At 42.8% G+C, this 23,801-nt stretch overlaps 1 protein-coding gene across 11 annotated transcripts in view; it reads left to right on the forward strand.

Moving 5' to 3' along the window:
- Positions 1–23,801, forward strand: part of LLGL2 (LLGL scribble cell polarity complex component 2) — a gene marked incomplete at its 5' end in the record, with an annotated part of 33,934 nt that overhangs the window by 7,837 nt on the left and 2,296 nt on the right. For 9 of the 11 annotated variants that reach the window (XM_080560821.1, XM_080560813.1, XM_080560816.1 and 6 more), the window contains 21 exons: positions 6,208–6,305; positions 7,289–7,370; positions 8,663–8,778; positions 9,403–9,561; positions 10,315–10,477; positions 10,606–10,738; positions 11,526–11,580; positions 11,753–11,907; positions 15,224–15,441; positions 15,944–16,011; positions 16,927–17,080; positions 17,190–17,294; positions 17,591–17,883; positions 18,148–18,301; positions 18,616–18,766; positions 19,458–19,574; positions 20,115–20,281; positions 21,032–21,296; positions 21,973–22,126; positions 22,779–22,816; positions 23,269–23,316. In XM_080560821.1, the coding sequence (XP_080416947.1) occupies positions 6,208–6,305; positions 7,289–7,370; positions 8,663–8,778; positions 9,403–9,561; positions 10,315–10,477; positions 10,606–10,738; positions 11,526–11,580; positions 11,753–11,907; positions 15,224–15,441; positions 15,944–16,011; positions 16,927–17,080; positions 17,190–17,294; positions 17,591–17,883; positions 18,148–18,301; positions 18,616–18,766; positions 19,458–19,574; positions 20,115–20,281; positions 21,032–21,296; positions 21,973–22,126; positions 22,779–22,816; positions 23,269–23,316 (2,893 nt within the window). Of the gene's footprint in view, positions 1–4,964; positions 5,369–5,621; positions 5,688–6,207; positions 6,306–7,288; positions 7,371–8,662; positions 8,779–9,402; positions 9,562–10,314; positions 10,478–10,605; positions 10,739–11,525; positions 11,581–11,752; positions 11,908–15,223; positions 15,442–15,943; positions 16,012–16,926; positions 17,081–17,189; positions 17,295–17,590; positions 17,884–18,147; positions 18,302–18,615; positions 18,767–19,457; positions 19,575–20,114; positions 20,282–21,031; positions 21,297–21,972; positions 22,127–22,778; positions 22,817–23,268; positions 23,317–23,801 lie in introns of those variants that run through there. The other 2 variants (XM_080560822.1, XM_080560815.1) reach the window with 2 other exon arrangements.

The raw sequence follows: 23,801 nt of genomic DNA on the forward strand, positions 1-23,801 counted from the left end.
CTAGCTTTCAGTACTGTATTTTTTTCCCCCCTCTGTTCCTGAGTAGTTTTCTTTAAGCTCATGAACATATTCTTAATTCTGGCTTTCATTTTTTTAAAAAAAGGATATTGTCATGCTGTTGAGTGGCACTTGCCAAAAGAGGAGACCTTTGTGCCACCTTTGTGTACTCTAAATGTTGTGCACTTCATCCTGCTATGTGCTGTGACTACGTATGTTATAGGTAGTCCTTGCAGATCACCGTGAAAGTCAATATTTTTCTCAAGGTACACATATAAGACGCAGTTTGTGATGCAACTGAAGCCAGAGTTCTTTAATCATGATTATACTTGGGGTTTATAAGTACACTCTGTTTTCAAATGTGAATTTAAGTCTGATAGAGATGTGGGAACACTTAAGGCAGCATAATGGCCATTAATAACGAACTCGCTATTATCTTAGTCTGATTCTGTATCTGTTTTTTTTTGCCTTCTTTCTGTGAAGAGGAAACAACAATGGTTGTGCTAGCTATCCAGCACTCCGCGTGTTTTCTTTTGAGCCTGGCCAGGAGCATAGTGCTTTCATCTTTGTAAATGCTTAATATTAATTCATTGTTAGGCTAATGGCTACTTACAAAAAGCTTCATTGGGTATCAGGAATATATTTGTAGGTTTTGTATTTCCGAAGTTTAAATGGAATTTTGCTGAAAAATATAATGGATAAATGAAGTCAGCCTAGGAAATAATCTCCTTGATTCATTAAAATCCTAGTGCAGCTATATACTTAGAGTGGGACTTCGGATATTTGAGATTAATTATTTGATGTGACTTGCTACTAAAATTCCTAGCATTGATTCCAAGCACACCCGCCTCCAACTGGGGAGACAAAAGGAACTCAGGACTGCTTCAGATCTGTTTTCTGCTCCTCACCATGACGGAATGCTTGTGCAGAGGCAGCAGAAATGTTGGTGAATGAAAAATCGGTATTGAGTTGCTTACATCTAGTTGAATACAATGTCAGCTTTGGAAGACATCCCAGGGATAGGTCAGAATAAAATCATATATGCCTTGAAAAAAGCCTTTGCTCTTTCGGGGATGTCTCTTCCTTGAATGAGCCTTTCTCTTATGAGAATGTTTGGCTAAGCTTTACCTCCCAGAGACGGACTAATTTGGGTGATGCAAAACAGGGTTGAAAGAAATAGCTTTTGCAGCAGAGGGAAACTTCCAAACATTAGAACTCAGCATCAGGATTTGTGACTCCATTTGATTCAGTCCTGAAGGTAAAAATGACGTCCTGTTTCTCAGGAGGTGACTACTTTGGACACTTGCTAGTGATGTACTCTCATTAACAGCTTGGTGATTAAAGGCTTTGAGAAACACATTTGCACTTTTAAGCCAAACTAACTTGTTCTTTTCTACCAAGAATTGGAAAGAGAATGAACCAATGGTTTTACATTACACCAGAACCCTTTACATCATACCTTTTTCTTACATAAAGTTTTTTCAAGTCTTGCGTCCAATTCCAGTATTTCTAGAGATAATGGATCCTTTGAAAGTCTACCCTTTGATACAACAAGCAGCTACTCACAGCTAGGTAGACTGAGAAAACCTGGGAAAGTCGGGTTTCTATTCTGACCTGTTGAAGGCTGTGGCTTCAAGGAGACAAAAATCCTAGAGTACTTTCTGTGCCAACACTGTCCTTATCTAATGTGCTAGTAAAAACAGTGTGCTGGTGAGCAAGTTTTTTGACGTTTATTTGAGGCCTTTGAAACAATTTTGCTTAAGAACCTGCTTGGGAAATATTTTGTGGGACTATGATGTTGCTGATTAGAGAAGTTGCATGGGACACTTGCACCTCTTCAGTCTGACTACCTGTGATGCTGGCAGGGACTCCATGGAAGGTTGCTACCTGTAAAGTACCAGGGGTTCCCCCACCTAATTTTGTTGCTTCTACAAGTTCAGTATGACTGCGTAATGCCATGTGAATTTGGCATTAATATAATGGACTGTGTTTGGCCATCCTGACCTAGTGATGGACTTAAATTAAAAAAAAAAGTGTTTGATTAATCTGGGGGTGGCAATGGGTTTCTTTGGTTTATTCCCTCAAGTTTCAATAGCTGCAATCTTTTCATTGCTTCCTTCTCACATCTCTATTACATATAGGAGGCGGGCCAGATGGTTCTAAAGAACTGACTGATCACTGGGCTAGCTCTTCAGATTCTCCACAAGATTGTGTTTGTTTCAACAAACACCTTCCTAAATTCTGCTAGTCACTTAGCTTTGCATATGTTTCTCTGTATGACTAAGAACTTCCCCTACTTGTGTGTACCTGTTGGAAGAATCTGTTTTTAGCTCAGTGGATAGAATGAAGAATAAGGTATGTGTACTTGGCAGTCTCCTTCTTGAAGTTTATCCTGCTTTTGGAAGTAGTATTTGGATGCCTTTGGCTCAGTGCAAGCCCTGCAGAACAGACATGTTCAGGCTGGCACTGTCAGACTAGATGATGGGTAACACACAGGTGAACCAGCCTGTCTTACGGCTGAATGTTACCAAACTGGGAACATTGTGTTTAATTTATGGTTTTGTTTTTTCCCCTCTTTTCAGTCTTCCTAACTCTTTGCTAATGGCATGATGGATAGCTTACCTTAAATACTGAATTAGTGTCTATGCAAAGTAGATTTAACACATGCTGGCTTCATTGTTTCTTCAAAAGGCACGTTAACAAAGGTACGGGGTTTGTATTGCCTGTGGTTGGTTTGTCTCTGCTTTGTCATAAAACAATCTGAGAGGAGAAGTGGTGAGAAATGAAAGGAGGAAGAGAGCACTGAATTTCATCAGCACAGCTTTAGTGTGGGCTAGGAACAACTGTTAAGTTTGGCCACATTTTTCCTGCAGTAACTATGACTGACACGAAGCTTTTCTGTTATTTAATGCTGCTGACATGGGGCTGCTTTTACTGAGTCTGACAAATCTGTAGTTTGAGGAAAATGAAAATGAAAGCTCCTACCTTTCCTCAAAGAAACAAAGGCTCCTTTGAGCAGGAGGGCACGCTTTGCCACTCCAATCTCTCGTTTCAGCTCTGCTGAAAGGCTCCATTGTAACCTCCCTGCCTGCTCCCCCCCCTTGCTCCCCCTCGCTGGGTTTACCTGCTGAGCAGGTGAAAGGCTCGGCTGATGAAAGCTGAGCGAGAGGGGAGGAAATGAGGCCAGCAAACAGCTGACTCGATGTGATTTAGCAAAGAAAAAAAATGGGTCCTGGATGTAAATAAGTGCAAGGAAAAGCTCTGGGTAATAAGTACAGTGACTGTGAATGCCTGGCCCTGGTGGTGTCATACAGCCAAAAAGCCACCCCAGTGCTCTTCTTGCCCTGCTGTTGGATGTGAGAACAAATGATGTAAGGGGGAGATATCTTCCCTTCTGTCTCATGGGCATCTTGGTTGAAGATTCGAGGCTATCAGAAACCATTAGTATGCTTATTTTACTGCACAAGCAGTTGTGTAACAGGCTGGGGTTGTTACTGATCCTCTCTTCTTGTGCTCTTCCTGCATGTGTACTGTTTTCTGCAGTGGCCATCTGTTACTAGCGGTGTACTCCTGGTTGTAAGAGGTAGTGCAGCGTTTGCAAATTTGTCCATGGGGTCGGGAGGAGGGGTACATCAAATTTTCTTTTAAAAAATAATCTGGACATAAAATTGCCATCCTATCAGTAGGACTGAATGGTTATGCAGTTCTATGTCAAGCAGTGTGCAGGTCTATTTAAAAGTTAAAGCTTATACTGACGTGTGTAATGTGTTTCTATCTTGGCTTTGAAGTGTTGATCTGCAATTAGGCTAATATTAAGGCTGGTATTGACAGCTTCCTAACATGCAGTATGGCATTGTATAAGTCATCGTTTTCTATTATGAGAATTACAGCTACACCCTTATGTTCCTGGCTGGAAGAAATCTGAGACTCAATGCAGTTTCTAATCGATGTTTCATTGAAAATGACACCTAGTGCTGCGGGTGATGTGACAGCACAGCGACTGCAAACAGGTTGAAAGGAAAGCTAACAGTGGAATTACACTGGTCTCTCCCTAAAAAGTTCCTCATTCTCTTTGGGAGAGCGTAGAACGGTGTGTATTGGTGTGTACATCAATTACATGTCTCATTTGTTGTTAGAGTAACATTATCTTGACTTCTTCCCAGAATTATATACCATACTCCAACAACTTTTGCCAACCAGAAAAGTTTTCTTTGTTGTCTCAGTAGCTGTCATGGCAAATGGAAATTCTTCTCTGTCGGTGTTTGGTTAGGAAGCTGTCCTGTTTCAGTTCTGAATCCACAGATATAGTTCCTAATTTCATACAGTTTCTTCTAGGAAATTTTGTATGACAAGCCAAGCAGAGGTTGGTTAGCAACAACTTTGAGTGGGACATCTAGAAGATTGACTTCTTAAAATTTGTTTTAATAGTACTAATGTAACACTTAAATTACCTTCTTGGAATAGAAATTAGTAAGGCAGGAGATTAAGCTATCATAAAGGGAAATAAACTCTTGGAGCCAGTAGCGCTAGTGCTAATTTATTGTGTATAAAAGTTAACATTTAGTAGCTGCCCCTTTGCCAAGCCTTGTGAGTTGGTGAGGCCAAACATGAGAAATGCTCCAATCTTTCCAATTTTGTGTGTTCCGAAATAGCTCATCGCTTCCTAATATGACCTTCAATTAGGTTAACTGATGATTTAGAGGAAGGAGGTCTGTTTTTACAACTCGCCAATTACAATCAAATGGTCAAAACTGAAGTAGTCTGGGAGACCAGAGCCGGCTGTATCCTCCTGTGCCTTTGAGCAGGAGCTGTTAAAGGGCATTACGCTTTGTAGCAGCCTTTCAGCTGGGAGCACCTCAGGCTAATGGCATGACCACACAAATGAAAGCAGCTTTATTTGATTCCTCCTGCGGAGGATTAAATTGGGAAATCACTATGCAGGAAATAAAGTCCAGGTGTTACTTTTAGGTTGAATAAAGCATAAAGCCAAGCAATGTGGTAGCCCTGTCTCAAAGAGATGATGGAATTGAGGATGGGGGTGAGGCACAAGCATCTGCTTCTGTAGATGAAGGGGTCCTCTGCTTATCCATTTCTTGTATGAGTGGTCCTCAGCCTGGTTTGTAGCAAATTCCTCTCTGTAGCTGCCCAGTTTGCCTTAGAAGAACATCTTTTTCGGAAGATGGGACTGTAGGGATAATGGAATATTTTCCAGGAAGTAGCCCTGGTAATCTTTGGGCATGCAAATCCCTCCTTATGTGGCCATAGGTTCTTGAATGCTCACACATGCTTCCTCTGAACAGTGACGACAGCTGTACGTTAGCATTTCCAGGCGCCTGACTGAGCTATTTTATGAATAGCTTGGCTGCAACCTGTAAGTATGGCAAAACATTTTGCCATAGTGTGTAAATGTATCGACTCTGTATGGTATATACAGCATGTTCCAAATCTTGTTCTTGGTGCAGTGTAAACTGTACTTTGGGGAAGTCACTGAGACCAAACAACATACTGTTCCTCGTGATAGTTACTGACATCTTTTTTATTATTATTACCAAATGGCTTTGAATTTCTCTCAGATGCTCTAGCAGGCTTCTGCTCTCATTGAAGTCTGATGTTCCTTGTGCTAGCTTTCGAAAATGAATATCAGTTACAGGAGTTTTCCTGACTTCCCCCACATCTACTTAGATTTCTCGGTGAGCACACATGTTCATTCAGTGCTTCTTCATAGCTTTCAGTTGACAAGAGATGGTCATGAAGACTGATTTATGTGGAATTTAACAGATTAAGCTGACTTTACAATAAGCAGTAATTGTATCAGACTTTGAAATTGTGCTGAGCAGGTGGCTTACAGAAATAAAGTTGATGTGGAGCGATAGAGTGTATCGTGTTGACTGAGTAAGCAGTGCTTGTGCAGAATTATTTATAATCTTAACACAAAGAGCTGTTTGGGTTATTGTTTTCAGAATATTGCTTTTTCATTTCTGTTATATTTCTGCATATCTTGGCTGTGCAGCAAGGGGTTCTTGGAACAGATTTGTCTTGAGGCTATTGTGCAGCAAATCTAACTTCTGTTTTAATACTTTTCAACAGAGAAAAAAAGCTACTGTTAAGTACTGTATTTCAAACTGCTGTGTCATACTTAATTTTTTAATCTGTATAAAACAATGCTCATGAAATGTGCTATTGATCATGACTTTTCTTTCTCTCTACTAGACTGTGGAACATGGGTTTCCCCATCAGCCCAGCGCATTGGGCTATAGCCCGTTTCTCCACCTTATGGCCATCGGAACGCGATCGGGAGCCATCAAACTGTATTCTTTTGAACAACTCTGGCTAGGTTTCTCTGACAGCATGAGAATATGCAACTGTGAAGACACTAAAAGTTAAACTAAGTATACATTTGCAAGCAAGGGTTACAGAACAATTTGCCTAGGTTTAAAGTGATTTTGGTTTGCTCAGAATGAGTTCATCTTGCCAAGAGCTGACCTATAGCTCAAACAGAAGCTGAGCTTGGTGCTGATATTAGACAAGACTCTGCTCTTGTTACACAGAAGGTCAGACTAGATCTGGCCTAAGTTTAGCAATTCTTCATGTTGTAAATTCCAGTGTTGTTTAAATATTTGGGCCAGGGTTCCTTTTTCTTTTTTTAAGCAATTGTATTTCAAAGGTTAAAATTGAAGTCAGAAATGCTTTCAGCTTCCTGGGTTTGTGACCATCCAGACATTAAAGACCTAAACACCGAGGGTGGTGACTTTTAGCTGAAACAGAGAGGCCAGGCTGAATGCTGTGTGTACGCAAGGCACCGAGGTGATTCCCGTGGCCCAGTGCCAGCCGGGCGTGCTGTGCAGCAGGCGTATATCACTCACTCAGCCCAGAAAGGAAAAGCTGGGGCTCTGCCTGCTTAATCATTGCTGGTGCTGTTTGCCTTCCGAGGCTGGACTCTACTTGCAAGCAGTAGCCATCTGTCTCTTGGTTACAAATTAGTTAAGCAGGATTGTAGTGTCTGGGAAACCACTAAACATCCCTTTGGGGGGCGGGAGGGGGCAACAGTCCAGACACTTCTGCATGTGAACAAAGGATGAAATAAATAAGTTCTCCTGCAGTGTGCATTACCTTCCATAAGCACATACGATTCAAGTGATTTGCATTGTTGGTTTTTTTCAGTCCAGACCATTAACAGTACAACATGGTTTCATACTAATCTCTCTTCATCTTGCTAGCTAGCAAGCTTCTTATCAATTAATTGTAGCCGTGGGTCATCTTAAATACTCGAGATCCTCAACCAGCCCTTCAGATATGGTGCTCCTGGGGTGGAGTTCATGGGTTTACATGAAGAAAACAACACTGTAATGCAGATTCACTTTATACCTGATCAGGTGAGTGTATTTTCAGTACCTCTGTGACTTACGTAGATCTCTGTTAAACATATGTTGAGTCTGTTCCAGGTAACTGGTCTCCTATAATCAAGTTTATTCAAGTGCTACTGGTTGGGAATGCTTATCCCAATATTTTGTCCTCTCCACAGCATTTGTTGCTGCGGAGATGCTTGGTAAAACTCAGACTAGTTTTATTGCTTGTAACTTAGTCATTTATCTCAAGTAATGTGGTAGGAGTGATGTTAAGGCCAGAGTAGTTCAGACAGTCTGTTGCAGAGGTGAGAACTTCCTTTTCCTTTCGCAACCCCTGTTCTTTTAGTGGGACTGGGTGGTGTTTTGCGGAACAGATAGTACAGTAACTGATTTAACTTTTTTCAGGAGTTCAAAACAGAAGTGCTAATCTAGCCTCCTCTTACGCTTGCTGCCTGTATGTGTTTCTGGTTATTGAATCTTGCTTTTGGGGGCTGCTGCTATTGCCACTAACTAAAAAGAGGAAGGCAGAATTTCCAAATGGCTGGTGGCTGTCTAACCGCTTTTCCCTTCACTCGACTGACAGACTGGTATCTTGGCTGTGTATTTTATTGCCTGATGTATTGCCCAGTATAGCAAGTGGCTTTTTTTTTTTTTTTGAGAGAGAGAGTTTTAATTCTTGAGGCAGTTTTGGGTGTCTGTTTGCTTAACTAATGGTATAAACTGAAACTCCCATGGGGAGTGTTGCACCAGGTGTGGCTTCAGCAGGCAAAATGCTTCAGTTTGAGCATACAGCCAGCAGGGCTGGGCTCATAAAAGGACTCTGACACAACCCTCCAGAATGAGGTTGGACATGAAGAATGCAAGGAGTGCGGTGTAGTAGACTGTATCAGCCCCACCCAAAGCCGGGGTGTGTTGCAGCAAACCATGCTGAGAGAGGTGGTGGTGAACTAACACCTTGGAGCTGCCTTGCTGAGCTTTACAGCATAGGCTAATCTTTTTTCCAAAGATCTAACTTCTTGTATGCCCCCTCAGTGATAACCTGTGCCTTTGTCCTGTATAAGAGGGTTTTCAACCTTTAGGTTACTCCTTGTCTTCCTCTAACCACTAAGCCCTTAGCTGTTAGCCAGCAGAGCTGCTGCAGCACAGCGGGATGCAACTCTATATACCTACTGCCACAGACTCCAGTTCTGCTTTAGCAGAGAAGTATGAACAGCAGCAACTTTATTGCTAGATTTATGGATTAGATTATATTATAGATTATATGCTAGATTTATACTTAATGTTGTGATTGTGAAAAAAGATGTTGTGTGGTATTTTAGTGCCAGCTGGTGACGTTACTAGATGATAACAGCTTGCATCTCTGGAGCCTGAAGCAGCACAGTGGAGCATCTGAGCTGCGGGAGGAGCACCGCTTCACACTGAAAGGGCCACCTGGGTAATCTGCAGGAGTGGTTTTGAGCTATTTTTTGGATAAGCAAGGAGGAAGATTATGCTATTATTCTGTCTAGAGCTTGTCTTGATCTTACAGAGTCTGATTCCTGTGAATCTATTAAAGGAGCATCCACATAAACCAGCAGGAGTTGGCTGGGGGCTTAGGAGACCACCTTTTAAGATTGTTGTAGCAAAGTATAGTGTGACTTTAAACTTAAAACTATAAAATAAAATGTTGTACATCCACTTCTGTGTGTACAGAAGCTGTATATCTTAACCTTAAGCAAATCGATGCATCCCTTAAGTCAGAATTTGAAATACTGGTATAATTTTAGTTTCACTTGATCTTGCCAGTTTTGGGTGAGCTTTTTTAAGCTCCTATGGGGACAGCTTAATAAGAAGCTGCTGTAAAAAGGCATCTGGGTCTTCGTCCATGCACTTGTCAAAAGTCTTTTGAAGTAATTTATCTCAATGCTAGTGTTTTCTTCCTCCAATACAATCATACCTGGCTCAAAATCTGTGCCTGTAATACAGATGATGCTTGTAACTGTCCTGTTGACTTGTTAGTTCTCTCAAGTTCAGTAGATAGTCTTCTTGCCTGCAGTTAACTAACTCTCTGCATCCCCAGGTCTCCACCAAGTGCCACACAGATAACAGCCGTCCTTCCCCATTCCTCACGGGAAGTCCTGTATCTTGGCACAGAGAGCGGCAACATTTTTGTGGTGGAGCTTCCATCATTCAGAGTGCTCGAGGACAGGACCATAACCTCTGAGGCTGCGCTGCAGCGGTGAGTGAGCAAACAGGCGCTGCCATGTGGAAGTGGAATCCCATGAGCAGAGATCCTTTGTTCAGATGTCACCCCAAATTGTGTACTGGGGCCTCACTATTGTGTTACTCATTATCCAGATCTGCAGGGCTTCTGTGAAACTCACTTTTGGTCCTGGTGTGTGTTAAGTGACAGTTTCTGTCCTTGTCAGCCCAGTACTGTCACTGTGGTGGTGCTGAGTGTGAGCAGAACCATGCAGGAGACACCGGGAGCAAATCTGCAGCCTTGAGCCCTGTCAGTTGTGTAACAATAGCTGCAAATGTATACACATTAGCTAATTGCATTAACTGGATCTACCCATTTACTTTTTTGACCATAGTGCTGCTTTGTGCAAATGAGGATTTTTGTCACTCTGGAGATTTAACCACTGCTGAAAGCTGTCCTACTTCATGTCATTGTTGCTTCCTACTGATACTTCCATATTACTTCTGCTTGGTAGGGGTTACAAGAGAATAGGGCAGGCAATTCAGTCTTTACACGCCCAGGATCCAGTCCTGGAATTCATTGTGAGCTTTGAGTTTTCTATAAGAAAATGGGGCTGGGTGCAAGGTCTGGAGTGGTGGCTCACGTTAGGTTTTTCTGCTTCTTGACAGATTGTGAAAATGTACTTTATTCTCGTTGTTGCTTAATTTTTTTATACCTTAACTGTTGCTATAGTTATGTGGGCTTGTACCTAGAATAAACTTTTCTCTCTTTTCTATTCTGCTTTTGAAGGGTACCCGAAGATTACTGTAACAGACGATCATGTGAATTGGTGGAAGCCCTTCGGGAGCATCCTAAGAACCCTGACCAGATCCTGATTGGATACAGCAGGGGATTGATTGTCCTCTGGGACCTGCAAAATAACAAAGTGACACACCATTTCCTTGGCAGCCAGGTATTAGCTCAGTCTGAAGTCAGTTCATTGGGCAGGAAGAGCTCTCCCCACTTGGAAGACAAGTGGGTACAGGGAGAGCCAGACAAAGCTTCTTAACTAAGAATGCATCACTGTCTCCTCCTCTTCAGCAACTGGAGAACCTCTACTGGCAGAGGGATGGCAGTAAATTCATTAGTTGTCACTATGATGGAAGTTACACCCAGTGGCCAGTATCCAGTGACAACAGGCAGCCTGAGCCTCTGGAAAACGTTGTGCCTTATGGTCAGTAAGTGAGGTTTAGTTGCTGCATGTTCATCTAAACTCCAACTCGTTTTGAGTTTTTGTGAGATATTCACAGTGGTTCTCCTCAGTGTTTAATCCTGACGGCAAAATGCTGAACTGCCTTTTGAATGGGTGTTGAGTATATACTAAGGGGTTTCAGTCCAGTTTTTCCTTGGATTTTAAACTCCTTTACATCATCGAATCAGTCTTGAACAGGAAGAACAAATTTGTGTCCCTTATGAATGAGGGTGTTGGTGATTCAGCTCATTGGTGTAGTTCAAGTGTCCTGTTCAGCAGGAGTTGCTTGGATCTTCTGTAATTAATAGTGAGCTAAGTGTACTTTTTGTTGACCTGAGCAGTGATGAAATGATGCCTCTGATTTGCTGAAACACATCAAATGGGGATGACCTCATCTTTCAAGCATATAGAAGCTTCTAAAGCTCTGTCACCTTTTACATTCATTTCAGGAATGTCTGTGTTTTTAAACAATCCTTCCTAATTAATCAGCTTCTACAAAAGCGCTTCCACTCCCTGTCAGCCATCAGCAACATAATTCAAAAGTTCCCCTGAGTGTAAGCATTGCTTTGCTGAGGAGGACTGTGGTCAGCACGTCCCAGAAGACTTGTCTGATGTGGCTTGGTCTGGGGAGGTGGTGCTGGTGGTGTTTACTGGTCCGGGTGACTCTCCTTTTTCTTGGGCGCTGAGGTGACCTTGGTAAAGCAGGATAAAGAACTTCTTATGTAAAGGTGCACTTCTTGAATTATGGTAACTAACTCTGTTCTCTTAGGTCCTTTTCCCTGCAAGGCCATCTCCAAGATCTACTGGCAGACAACAAAGAATGGGTAAGGTCGTGGTGTATCCCTTCACCTTGTGGTGTTGGCAAGAAGCACTTACAGAGTGCAGTGTGTAGTGCTCTAAGAGCCGTTTAGAGTAACTTTCTAATATTTTTTTGGTAATGTCTTTTAAATTGTGCTTGCTCCTTACTTCAGCATATGCCACTGTCTTTCTCTTCAGACTTCCTTACATTATATTCCAAGGAGGGATGCCCCGGGCTAGCTATGGTGACCGGCACAGTATCTCTGTTGTCCACGGCAGCCAGCAAACAGCCTTTGACTTCACATCGCGGGTGATAGACTTCTTTATCATCTTCAGTTCAGAGCCTACTGCAGGTGCGTGATGACAGGGCATTACTGAAGAATTAAATAGCCGTGCACTCGTCTAGAAATCTTGGTATGAGCAACATGTGAAATGTGAAGGAATTGAGTTGTCTGGGGGCTTTTTGAGACTTAAACGGAGACTTTGCCATTTAAAAATGAAGTGTAAAGTACGGGCAGAAAGAATGGTCTGATTGCAAATGCCATACGTTCCTCAAAAAAAATTAAGCTGCTCGTTAATGAGAAAAGGTCTCTTAAGCTCATGTTTGTAGAAGCTGGACACTGGACATAACCAGGTTATGAAATCAGGATCTGAATATTGCTGTTCAGAAACAGCGCTTCAAAGGAGGCAATAATTAAAAACAGAATTCACTCCCACTGAGACAGTGTTTCTTTTAATTACTACCTGGATTTATGACTAGGGCTCTGGGTAATAAATCAGAGGGTGACACAGAACCAAGGGTCAGTATACAGAGAACTTACTTTACTCACTGCTGGTGAACCTGAATGTAAACAGTTCTAATACTGAATAGCACTCATCCTGCAACATGCTTAGATTTTGTCAGATTTTTACTTCTACTTTGTTGCCTTTGCTTCCACTATACTTTTTTTTTTAATGGAATTGTCAGGAATTTCTCCAAGGACTCTTCCTCTCATGCCGGTGTAGTTTTTGCTTCTGGTTAATTTGAAGTAACTGACTATAAAATTGCTATTTCAAGCTCCACAAATGTGCAGTATTAGAAGTTGCGTCTAGACTTCCGCAGTTTGGTCTGAGCCCTTTTAGGAGCATGTAGGCAAATCTTCTGTGTTAGTGAATCTTCCCAGGTTTTCTGGTTTGCCTAGTCGAGTAGTTTCCAAGCCTATTTGTCTTGCATACTGCAAGCGGTGGTGGTGACAGCTCCCAGCTACACGCTGTGCAGCAGTAGGCATTCAAATGTGTAGATGCAGGTTGGCTCCCTCTGGCCTATTGTACAGAGCAGACCACAGATCCCGTGGAGGAATGTCTTGGGAATGCAGGCATAAAGAAACAGCTTTGGTTGTGTTTTTTTTTGGGGGTGGGGTGGGGTGGGGGTGGTTCTTCCCTACTGGTCTTTAACAGACCTTCTCAGGTCACTGAAAAAGCAGTAACAAAACAGGCAGACAGTAACTGAGATGAAGGGCCTATGTATGTTTGTTATTATAGACTTTACCTACACAAGGCTGCTTTTTATAAACATCTTTCAAATGTGCCGAACCTGTAAGTCTAAACCTTCAAGCTTAATAATGCCATTAATCTTGAGGTGCTGTTTAGCTTCTTACCATTAAAGAAACTGGTCACTTTTACTTTCTATGAAGTTGTCAGAACTGAGATTCAAGATGTTAGAACAAAAGTCTTAAAGATGAAAGAAAGCTGAGATTTTTTTAGTTAAGGGATTGACTTCTATTCATGTGCAGGAACTGAATTTTAAGACCGTTTAGGAAGAAGTAACTGAGATTAACAGGTTTTATATTTATACTTCCCAAGGATTGAAGTATCCAATTAATACATCTTCTAGTGGCTACAGACAGGAGCCGACACAGGAAGCTGAAGCTGTTGCACTTAGACAAGGAAGTTTTTTACAATAAAATGAGGTTTCTGTGGTTGACAAGCTTCCTTGTGGCTGATTGCCTAAGCTTAGTGGATGTACGTAGCTTGCCTTGTTTGCCCTTAAGCAGTCTTCCCTGCAACAGCAATACGAAGGTATTAATTGTATACCAAAGCCACTTAATTTAATAAGCACAAAGCGTTGCAGCATGATGGTAGGTGGTGACTTTCCACTACCCTGAATATGCTGCGGAAACAATTTTTTTAAAAACCTAACCCTTCCTCTTTTCTTTTACTTTTCATTAGCACATAGATGAGTGTATGTCTGTCATCAAGCAAACTAGAATTTTTCATATTTCAGCAACTTGAAATAGATTCGTGCCATAAGCAGTGAGCTCAGATACGTGTCTTTGTAAGGAAAATATTTTTAAAACAGCATATATGGTTAATGTTGGCAGTAGCAGTTATAGTGCAGGGCTGATCATGCCTAATGGAACAGGTAATATCATACCTGTACTACATGCACAAGTCCTGTAGGGAACTGTGAATGACAACACACAAAGTAAATAAAACTGAACACGAAACACTTTTTCAGGAAGAAACTGAACTGATTAGTGTTGTATTATGGCTGTGGCCAGTCTGAGATGAAACTTGGGATGTCTGTCTAAGTGGTGCCAAGTACTAATTACTTCAAGTTAATTCTACTGAGTGAACTGCCCTGGTATGTGCTTGCTTATAGACTTGCCTTCTCGAAAGTATGTTCCAGGTGGTGAAACAGCTGAAGAAGGGAAGTAAAAGTACAGGTTAGCAGGGAATGTCAGCGAGGAGCTCGTAGTTTGCATATGGCTCATGCTGTTTATCACCCTGACCCCTGCTGATGTGACACATTTACAGCTATACATTCATTTAAATTTCCTGTAGCTTTGTTAATCTTTATTGGTGTGAGCTGGTCCATGCTTTTGGTTTTCTCCAACATTTGCTATTGTGGCTGTCTTACATTTGTTACTGCAATACTGTCCTTGTAACTAGAATTTAACCAAGTGAAAAAAATTAGCCTACAATGAAAAAATCTTGATTGTCAGGTGTCATCTAGAAGATTACAGTAACAGATTTCTTTTGTAATCCTGTTTATGTATAAATAAATATTGGATGGTATGCACACTCTTTAAAAGCTACAGAAAATACAGCACAACGTGCTAGAATCTGGAAAAACTGAAGAGTAAGAGAACTGAATCATAAACACTTGTCAGCTCAGGCAGAGAAGCATTCTGCAGAACCCAAGGCATTACTGGGTTTAAGCAGCTTAGCCTAGATGGACTGCGGTCCTAACACAGTACTAAATGGGTCACTGCTGGGGTGTATGCATGTTTGTCCACCCCATGCTGCTAATTAGCTGTACATAAGTAGAGTTCTGGCTGTATGTATCTGTTCTGGTGAATATGAGTGTGTTATCTAGCCATGGATGTTGCTAACAATTTTTTTTATTATTCTGCATGGAATCCATAAAGAATTGCTCTAACAGTCCCAGCAGTGGGGTAAAGAAACATAAATTTTCAATAAATCTGTCTTGATATCTGTCTTGGAATCTCTTAATATTAGTGCCTCAACAGGCCCGGTTAACAAGGAAGCATTCAGAGGTATTGCCCACAAAAACGTGTTTCTGTAGAGCTCCACGATAGCAGTTTTCATATAAGCCTTACAAGAAGCTTGTTTGTATTAACCTTGGATAGTCTTCTTTGTTAGCATTAATGAATCTTGTTTCTGCAGAGTTTGATGACCCTTCTGCTATGGTGGTGCTGGCAGAAGAAGAGCTGGTAGTCATAGACTTAAAATCCGCGGGCTGGCCAGCAGTCCATCCTCCATACTTGGCTTCTCTCCACTGCTCAGCCATCACCTGCTCACACCACGTCTCCAACATCCCGCTGAAACTGTGGGAGAGGATTATCAGTGCGGGGAGCAAGCAGAACGTTCACTACTCAAATATGGTAAGGCAGCTGTAAAGGTACATGTATTCCTGTGCATTTCAGGAGAGCGCGACTGCTCGTTATGTGGGTGGTCTGCGCTTCTGACAGTGCCTGCGAAGGGATGAGTCCCAACAGACGCTGTCCTGCCTCTTAACAGGGTTGAGAAGGGCTTTTTCCCAGAGCACCACCAATGCAGTTACTCACGCTGGGGGTTTAAAATGTGATATTTTTTCAGGCTTTGACAAGCTAAAAGGAAAGTCTGAGTGTTCCCAGCTGTCGGTGGTAACAAACTTCTTGTTTAGAAGCATGGAGCTTTCAGCACAGCTTCTTGAGGAAATGTGTAGCGTCTTCCACTAAAAAGCACAGCTGGTGTCAGAACAGGAATATCTATTCCAAACAAAAGCTAACAGCATGGACTATTTCACTGCCACTTGCACTGAAGTTCATGCTCTCGTGCTGACCGCGTATTCTCTCTACACTGTCACTGCGAGGAAGTCACAGTCTTCCCTTAATGTATTTGTAGCCATGGCCGATTGATGGTGGCACCAACATAGCTCCAGATCCTCCTCAGAGGGACTTGCTTCTAACAGGGTACGTACCTAACTGTTTTAGAAAAAATAATCAAGGAGCCCTTTCCAGTTTCTGTTCTTCCTTTTGAACGAGCTGAAGCTCCCCTGTAGGATTAAAGCCTGCTCGTCTCGCAGAGAGAAAGCTACAACTTTAGCAACCCAGTTTTGGGAAGCTGTATTGTAGCTTTTAAAGACTGACCGCTTCTGAGCGAATAGGCCGTGGTGTCCACGGACAACCTATAACACTGCCTTATTTGTGTTTCTGAAGTGTTACCCATTCCCCTCACAAATGCCAGTGTGGAAGTGCAGGTGGTAATCCAGACAGGTTCAAAGGGAGGTCAATCTTGCAGGTTTTGAAGCTCTTTTTTCCTGTCTTACACTGTTTTAAATCTCAAGAAAGAGGTTAGCTGGGACTCCTGTCCATTTTGATCAGCATGAAAACAGATCTAGCAAGGCAGTGGAAGGAACTAGCTTGCAAGAGGCTGCCTTGCTTTTAAGTATTTCTCTGGGCTGTTCTTCAGACAATTCATTCTTGATGCAGCAAATTGTTAGAAGTCTGTAGCCTTGGGTTGGATGAATGTTGCCAATTTTCACCTGGAGAACTAAGATTAAAGCCTGTCCCCCCTGCTTTTCTAGTAACAGTATTTTTGTCAGGATGATTCGTTCCCTCTATATACAAAGCTTGTTTCCTTTCCAGTGCTTTTTGGAGTAACTTTAAATTCTGTACTGGTGTCAGATCACCACGATCAAGCTGCATTTAAAATGAAAAAGCAGGGCTTCCTCTTGAAGCTTTATTTTGCCACGGCTTGGGGGTTTGTAAACAGTGTGATTTAATCTTTGGCTGTCTTATTTTCCTTTCTGTTTTGCCATCATCTGGGTGATTTGCTGTGCTCCTGTATGATGTGTGCTTTCTGTAATCGTCCCCCATTTGATACAGGCATGAAGATGGCACTGTGCGATTTTGGGATGCATCTGGTGTCTGCTTACATCTCCTTTATAAGCTAAGCACAGTGAGAGTATTTCTCACAGATGCTGATCCCAATGACAATATGAACACGCTGGGGGAGGACGAGTGGCCTCCACTTCGCAAGGTAAGACAGCTATTGCTTGTGTACGCTTTCGGAAAACCTGAGCAGTTTTTGATTTGGGGCATAATTAATGCATCTGTGAAGACCACCCACTGTGTATTCTCTCACCTAGGTTGGTACCTTCGACCCTTACAGCGATGATCCTAGACTTGGGATCCAGAAGATCTACCTGTGTAAATACAGTGGATATCTGGCTGTAGCTGGCACAGCAGGGCAGGTATTGAAATATATCAGTCATTGTAACTTAACACACATACTTGTTTTTAGTGCAGCTTGTCACAGTGCAGCTTGGAGATGTGTTAAAATTGGAAACACTCATTTCTGGAGTGGTAAATTAGTCCAGTTGCTGGAAAAGTTTCGTGGTTCTCTGCTTTCTCTAATCTATATTTTAGACTTTATCTAATGCTTTAGCAGCTCTGAGAGGTGCTGTGGTTTTGGAGCTGCTGAGGCGGCCTGTGGGTGGGAAGATTGCTTGAACAACAGAAGCTGTAGCAGAACTTCTCTTCCTTTCAGGTACTGGTGATGGAACTGAACGATGAAGATGCAGAGCATGTTGTTGACCATGCTGAAGCAGATCTCCTACAGGATCAAGAGGGCTATCGATGGAAAGGTCATGAGAAATTAAAGACTCGAGATGGACCTGTTCGATTTGAAGCTGGTTTTCAGCCATTTGTCCTTGTCCAATGTCAACCACCAGCCGTGGTCACCTCACTGGCCCTTCACTCTGAATGGAAGCTCGTGGCCTTTGGTACTAGTCATGGTTTTGGGCTTTTTGACCACCAGCAGAAACGACTGGTCTTTGTCAAGTAAGTATCTTCTTTCCAGGAGGTCTGTGGTAATTCCCCCTTTAAAGATGGCATGGAACTGCTAACTGAGCATGTCATGAAAAGAGGTTTCTCGAGAGTAGTCAGTATAGCAAGAAGCCCTGCCTTGTTGGACTATGTCCTTGAAGATCTTCAAGAATATAAATATGTTCTTGTTCTGCCAGGTGTGTACGTCCTGTTGGACTCTTGGGAGTGATTGCCATCCAGTAGAAAGTGACAATGTGCCTACTGTCTCCATTTTTTCAGATGTACACTGCATCCCAGTGACCAATTAGCCTTAGAAGGGCCACTGTCTCGGGTGAAATCCTTGAAGAAGTCCCTCCGTCAGTCATTCAGGCGGATCAGAAGAAGCCGAGTGTCCAGTCGGAAGCGACGAGGAGGTGGTGGAAATGCCTCAGAGGTGAGGGGCCCACCGTTTTGGATCTTGTCTGTCTGGAGGTTATAGACTCCTGATTAACTGCCTAGAGCAGGCGATGGTTTGCAGTCATGCTGTCTGTTGGTATGAGGACAATAATGCAACTTAGAATACTGCTAGCTGTTAGATAAAAGTAGGGTTTTAGAGAAAATTTACTGTGTGTAGTTGAACCTGTAATTCAGAATGTACCTGCTCACTGGTATGACATTGCTTTCCCTTTGTATTGCTTCCATTCTTACTATTTCACTCTCCTCCCTGTCTGTTTGCCTGACTGCCAAAATGTCTCCTCATCTTTGAAGGTGCAAGAAGCAAATGCCAAATTTGACCAAGACGCACTGCAGGAAATGGAACTGGCTCCAGTCCAGAGGAAGATTGAAGCCCGCTCTGCAGAAGACTCTTTCACTGGCTTTGTGCGCACCTTATATTTTGCTGACACCTTCTTGAGAGACAGTGAGTAGAAAAAGCATCTCTCCTTTCTTCTGAACATTGTTCTTCCTTCTGCCAAGTGATGCATTAGGTTCTACTGCCAGGAAATTTCAGCGCCTTCTGTGTCCTACTTTGCATTGTGCCGAAAAACTAATATAGAACACGAACATATGCTGTCAGGCACAATTGTTACCTAGTCATTCTGTCTGCTGGCTAATCCAAGGCAAGTAGTAGTTCATCTTTGGGTGCAGCCTATATGTATGGTTTTCAAATGTGATGGGATGACATCTGACTTTTGAGTACAAGCTTTTTCCTTGTCTCATTGCTCTGAAGTTCATCCTTGACCCCAGCTTTTGATGTTAGCGAGGGTGACAGCAGCTGCTCATCAGAGCCCAAACTAATACTCTGCTTGCATTTCCTGTGCTCATATATGATATTAAAAACGTGAAAACCAGATGCAGCAATTGTGGTGAATGATGAAAACGCCACTCTGTTCCCTTCACTCACATGCCATGTCCTCTGTTCAGGGCTGCTGACAGAGACATGTTGGAAAAAGAAGTGCTAAGAAGCTGTAGTTTCCCTGGCCGGTCTGCCCTGTTACAAAGCTTTTTAGGCTGCGAAGAAAGGGAGGATGTATATAGGTAGTGTGTTTAAGGAAAGCAATTATCCAAGATTGTCACGGATGTCTAGCTCATGAGCCCTCTCGTTGCTCCAGGCTCCCGGCACTGCCCGTCCTTGTGGGCAGGCACCAATGGAGGTACAGTCTATGCCTTCTGTTTACGTGTTCCACCAGCAGAAAGGAGGATGGATGAACCTGTCAGGGCAGAGCAGGGTAAGTATGCTTCAAGAAGTGTCCTAATGGATCTGAGATACCACTTGTATAACCACGCGTTGTATGTCTTTAACCACAGAAACAGAAAAGCAAAGTAGCTTAGTTATTGCTGTGTGAGAGAATGGAGCTAAATGTAGCAGTGGCTGCAATAAGCAGCGCTCACTGCAGTGACTGAACTGAAGAGTAAGTGAACTCCATCACTCTTCGATGTACCTTAGCTTCGATTTCCACTGGCTTCACAAATTTAAATTTGCATCAGCCGTAACTGAAGTTTGCCATCAAGCCACACTGCACATATACCTTATTCTGACAGCTGAATCCATTATCTTTATGTACTAATAGTTACTGTTTAACATGAACCGTTTGTGTTCACGTATCCTTTAAGTCCTAAATCTTTTTAGGCAATGTTTCTGTAGAAATGTTGTAGGTCCCCAGCTCTGAGAGGATGTGTGAGGTTTTAACATAGCGTCTCTAACCAGACTCCTCTTTGGATTCTTTTTTTTTTCTTGTTTGCTTTTTGTCCTTATCTTGCTTGGCTAGCCAAAGAAATTCAGCTGATGCACAGAGCTCCTGTTGTGGGTATACTTGTTCTGGATGGGCGCAGCACACCTCTGCCAGAACCTCTGGAAGTAGCACATGATCTTTCTAAGAGCCCTGATATGCAAGGCAGCCATCAACTACTGGTGGTGTCTGAAGAGCAATTCAAGGTGAGTATCACCCAGGAGGGACATATGGACTGCGCATAAGTCTGCTGAAGTGCTGAGCAGTGTTCAGCGGAGTGAGTGAGACTCGTAGGAGTGCTTAGTCTTCTGTACCTGCGTAATGCTCCCAGGACAGCATTTCTGTTCAGTACAGTCCGGAAATCAAGTGCGTGCTGACAAATTGGGCACTCAGCGTAGTGGTGAGCATGCTGAACATACACGTTTTATTCCTGTACTCTTTAGACAAGGCTGCCTCTGTTTTTGGGAAATAGCTTTTGCTGTGGTTACTTGAGTGTAATGCTGTACAGAAGCAGCAATTGGTAGGCATTTCTATGAAGCAACTGAAAAGTTTCTTGTTTGGCATGCTAACCAGTCAGCGCAAAAGAGAAGGCTTTAAGTAGCTTGCTGTAGGCTCACCCTGGCTTTTTAACACAGAAGAATGCACAGTTAGTGTAAACCCATTTTTTTCTGTAATAATTTGTAGCCAAATATGGAAGGGTTTTGAGAGAACCAGGAGAGAAATGCAGTTTGCAGCCTGAAGGGTAAAACTGCTTGATGTCAGAACAGAGACAGATTCTACCCCTGACTCTGGCTGGTTACTTTTTATCCCAGGAAGCTAGGTTGACTCAGATTACACTTGTGTGTGTTCACTGTGAATGAAAACGCTGTTAGAGGCGGGGGAGCAGCAGATGTCCTGGGGTGCGGCGGCTGCCACTGTGCAGGAAGGAGGTGTCAGCGTTCTGTTTCTGTTGACAGGTCTTCACGCTACCCAAGGTTAGCTCCAAACTGAAGCTCAAGCTGACGGCACTGGAAGGCTGTAGGGTACGAAAAGTGACGGTTGCTAACTTTGGCAGCTGCAAGACTGACGATTACAGTGAAAATGACCTGGCTGTCCTGACTAACCTGGGAGACATTCAGATCATCTCGCTGCCCTTCCTCAAGTTACAGATCCGCTACCCTTGCATCCGTAAAGAAGATGTGAGCGGCATTGCATCCTGCGTCTTCACCAAATATGGCCAAGGTAGGAAATGCTTCTCCCAAATTATCTGCCTCTATTGTGTGTTTGAAACAGTGGAATAGTGATTGTAGGGCTTAATGTTTAGAACTGGCTGTATATATATGTGAATATTACATAAGTTTGTTCTATGTTTCTGGCCAATACCAGTTGCCAACAGGTACTGACACAAATTATCAGAAGTGAGTTTATTATCATTAACAAATACATTGTTTTTCAGCTAACAGGTTGGATGTTCCCCATAAGTAGTTTCCATCTGGCCACCCTCCTGCTGTTTGGAGATAAGAGAATAGCTCTCTAAGCAGCAGGCATTGCAGGCTGCATCGTACCTCCTGTACCTGCCTGTGGCTCAACACTCAAGCTGCAAAACTGGCAGCCAGCATCCTATGGCTGCTGAAAGTTGTTCTCTGCTTTGCAGTTCGGTGTTTACGTCTTTCTGTGTCCTGTGCTGACGCCTCTGAAGAGCAGCAAAGCAGTTATTGTTCAGCACAATAAATTACCCAGTCTCTAGGTTAGCCACTCCTTGGGAAACTGGGGTATTATCTTCCTCAGTGATTATGCAAACCCTTTCTGCCAAATAAAGAATATGCTTAGGTCCATGGTGGTTGTTTTTTTATTGTTTTTGGCTCACCTCTGTTTTTCTGGACTTTAAAATTGCTTATAAATTCTCAATCTTCTGCAGGTTTCTATCTGATCTCACCATCAGAGTTTGAGAGGTTTTCTCTTTCTACCAAATGGTTAGTGGAGCCCCGGTGTGTTGTGGACATACCAGAAGTTTCAAGCAACAATCACGTGCACACCAGGTCTGGCGTGGAGAATGCTGCAAGAAAATCTAGGTAAAATCTGTAAAACTCACGCACGCTGACTATGTCTGAGTATCGAGATCTGCTCCTGTCCTGTAGCTGATGTAAACAAGGCTATGGTATGAGTTCGTGTAGTCTGTCTCCCTTTCCAAGCTATTAGGAGTCTTTTGATTACAACATTCCTAGATGGATAGGCATGAGGAAGTGCAGCCTTCTCCCTGATGGTTTTCCTCCTTGCAGTACAGAGCAGTCAAGCACTGGAATTGGTGTCCCCAAGCTAGAGTCGTAAAGTGTAAGCTCTGGCTTGCTTTACTTGTTTCCCAGTGATGTCTCTGACTGACACCTGACTCTTGCATACTTTGGGGGCTGCCTGTTGCTGAAGAGGCTGAACTCTTTATCTCGATTATCTCAAAGGGAAAGATCCATCGTTTCTCCACTCAGAAGCTCAGCAAATAACAGATTTGATGCTCATGGAGGTCGTATAGGATTTTTTTTCCCCAAAAGATCAGAGAGGTTCTCTGGTGCCCACAGGCTTCTTTATCACCAACATGTGCTGAAGCCCTTACTACATGCTTGCTCAGCAGGCTGGTCAGTTAGCATACAGTGGAGCTTCTTGATGCCAGGAGTATTGATGAGTTCTTTGCATCCTCTGCCTCAATGTTTGTTTTTCTGTCACCTTTTCTAGGGGATCAGGAAGGAGTTCAAGTGACTATGGAGAAGATGGTAAGCGCAAATGATTGTCCTTAATATAGCCTGGTGACAGGTAAACCCTTCAACATCTCTCCTATTGCTACAGTTGATATTTTCTACATTAGAAAGGGAAAAGCAAGGAGGGCACATGTGGGGAACACTGCGACAGAGCAGTTGCTAGCTCTAAGGTAGGTTGCATGTGGCAAAATTACCTGGGAGGATAGAGTGCAGCTTTTGCTAGAAGAGGCTGTGGGAAGATGAAGTCTGAAATTACACACTACCCCTTTTGCTAGCTGAACTCGTGTTGCTGGTAAAAACAACTCCATCTGTGAGAGGCTTTAAGGATTAGTTGTGAAGCGTTCAGTGAAGTCAACAGGTACTTAAGAGAAAAATATCCAATTCTGTTTTGAATTTCCACAAGCGCATGTTTCATGAGAAGCAGAAATACTGTTAGATAAGTGTTTTTCTACTTTTCTTTTTTTTAGAAAGAAAATCTGGGAGGCTAATGGAACATGCCTTACTCAATGATGAAAGTGAGTGAAGTCTTGCTGCTGACAGGGCACCTTTCTGGGTGGGGAAAAAAGAAAGGTGCTGGGAATTTTGTGTGTTCCAGCACTCAATTCCAAGGGATCTGCAATTACACCAGACTGGTAGAAATACTGGGTTTTTCATGAATCAGTAGAAGTGACAGAGTTGGACCGATAGTCATGCCCTAAGGCTGGGGTTGTTCCACATAGCTGCATTCACCACAGTGATAAGAGAAGTTTACTTTCCAGTAGGACTTGTGTAAAATGACAGCTGGAACAGACTGTTCCTTTTGGTTCTCTGGTACGCTGGGACTGGCAACGTTTCCTCTGGCAAATGACTGCTTCGGTCCTTTATGCCAGTCTGTTTAGTAAAAATCTCGTACCACTGAAGAGGGAATGATATTCTAAGGTCCGACCTCTGTGGTGGGAGGCAGGTTTTAGAGGCTGTTCTGCCGGGAGGTGGAATGTGCTGTCTGCTGCCTTGAAAGCAG

Source organism: Anser brachyrhynchus (assembly GCF_964034855.1).
Source record: "Anser brachyrhynchus genome assembly, chromosome: 18".
Lineage (NCBI taxonomy): Eukaryota > Metazoa > Chordata > Aves > Anseriformes > Anatidae > Anser > Anser brachyrhynchus.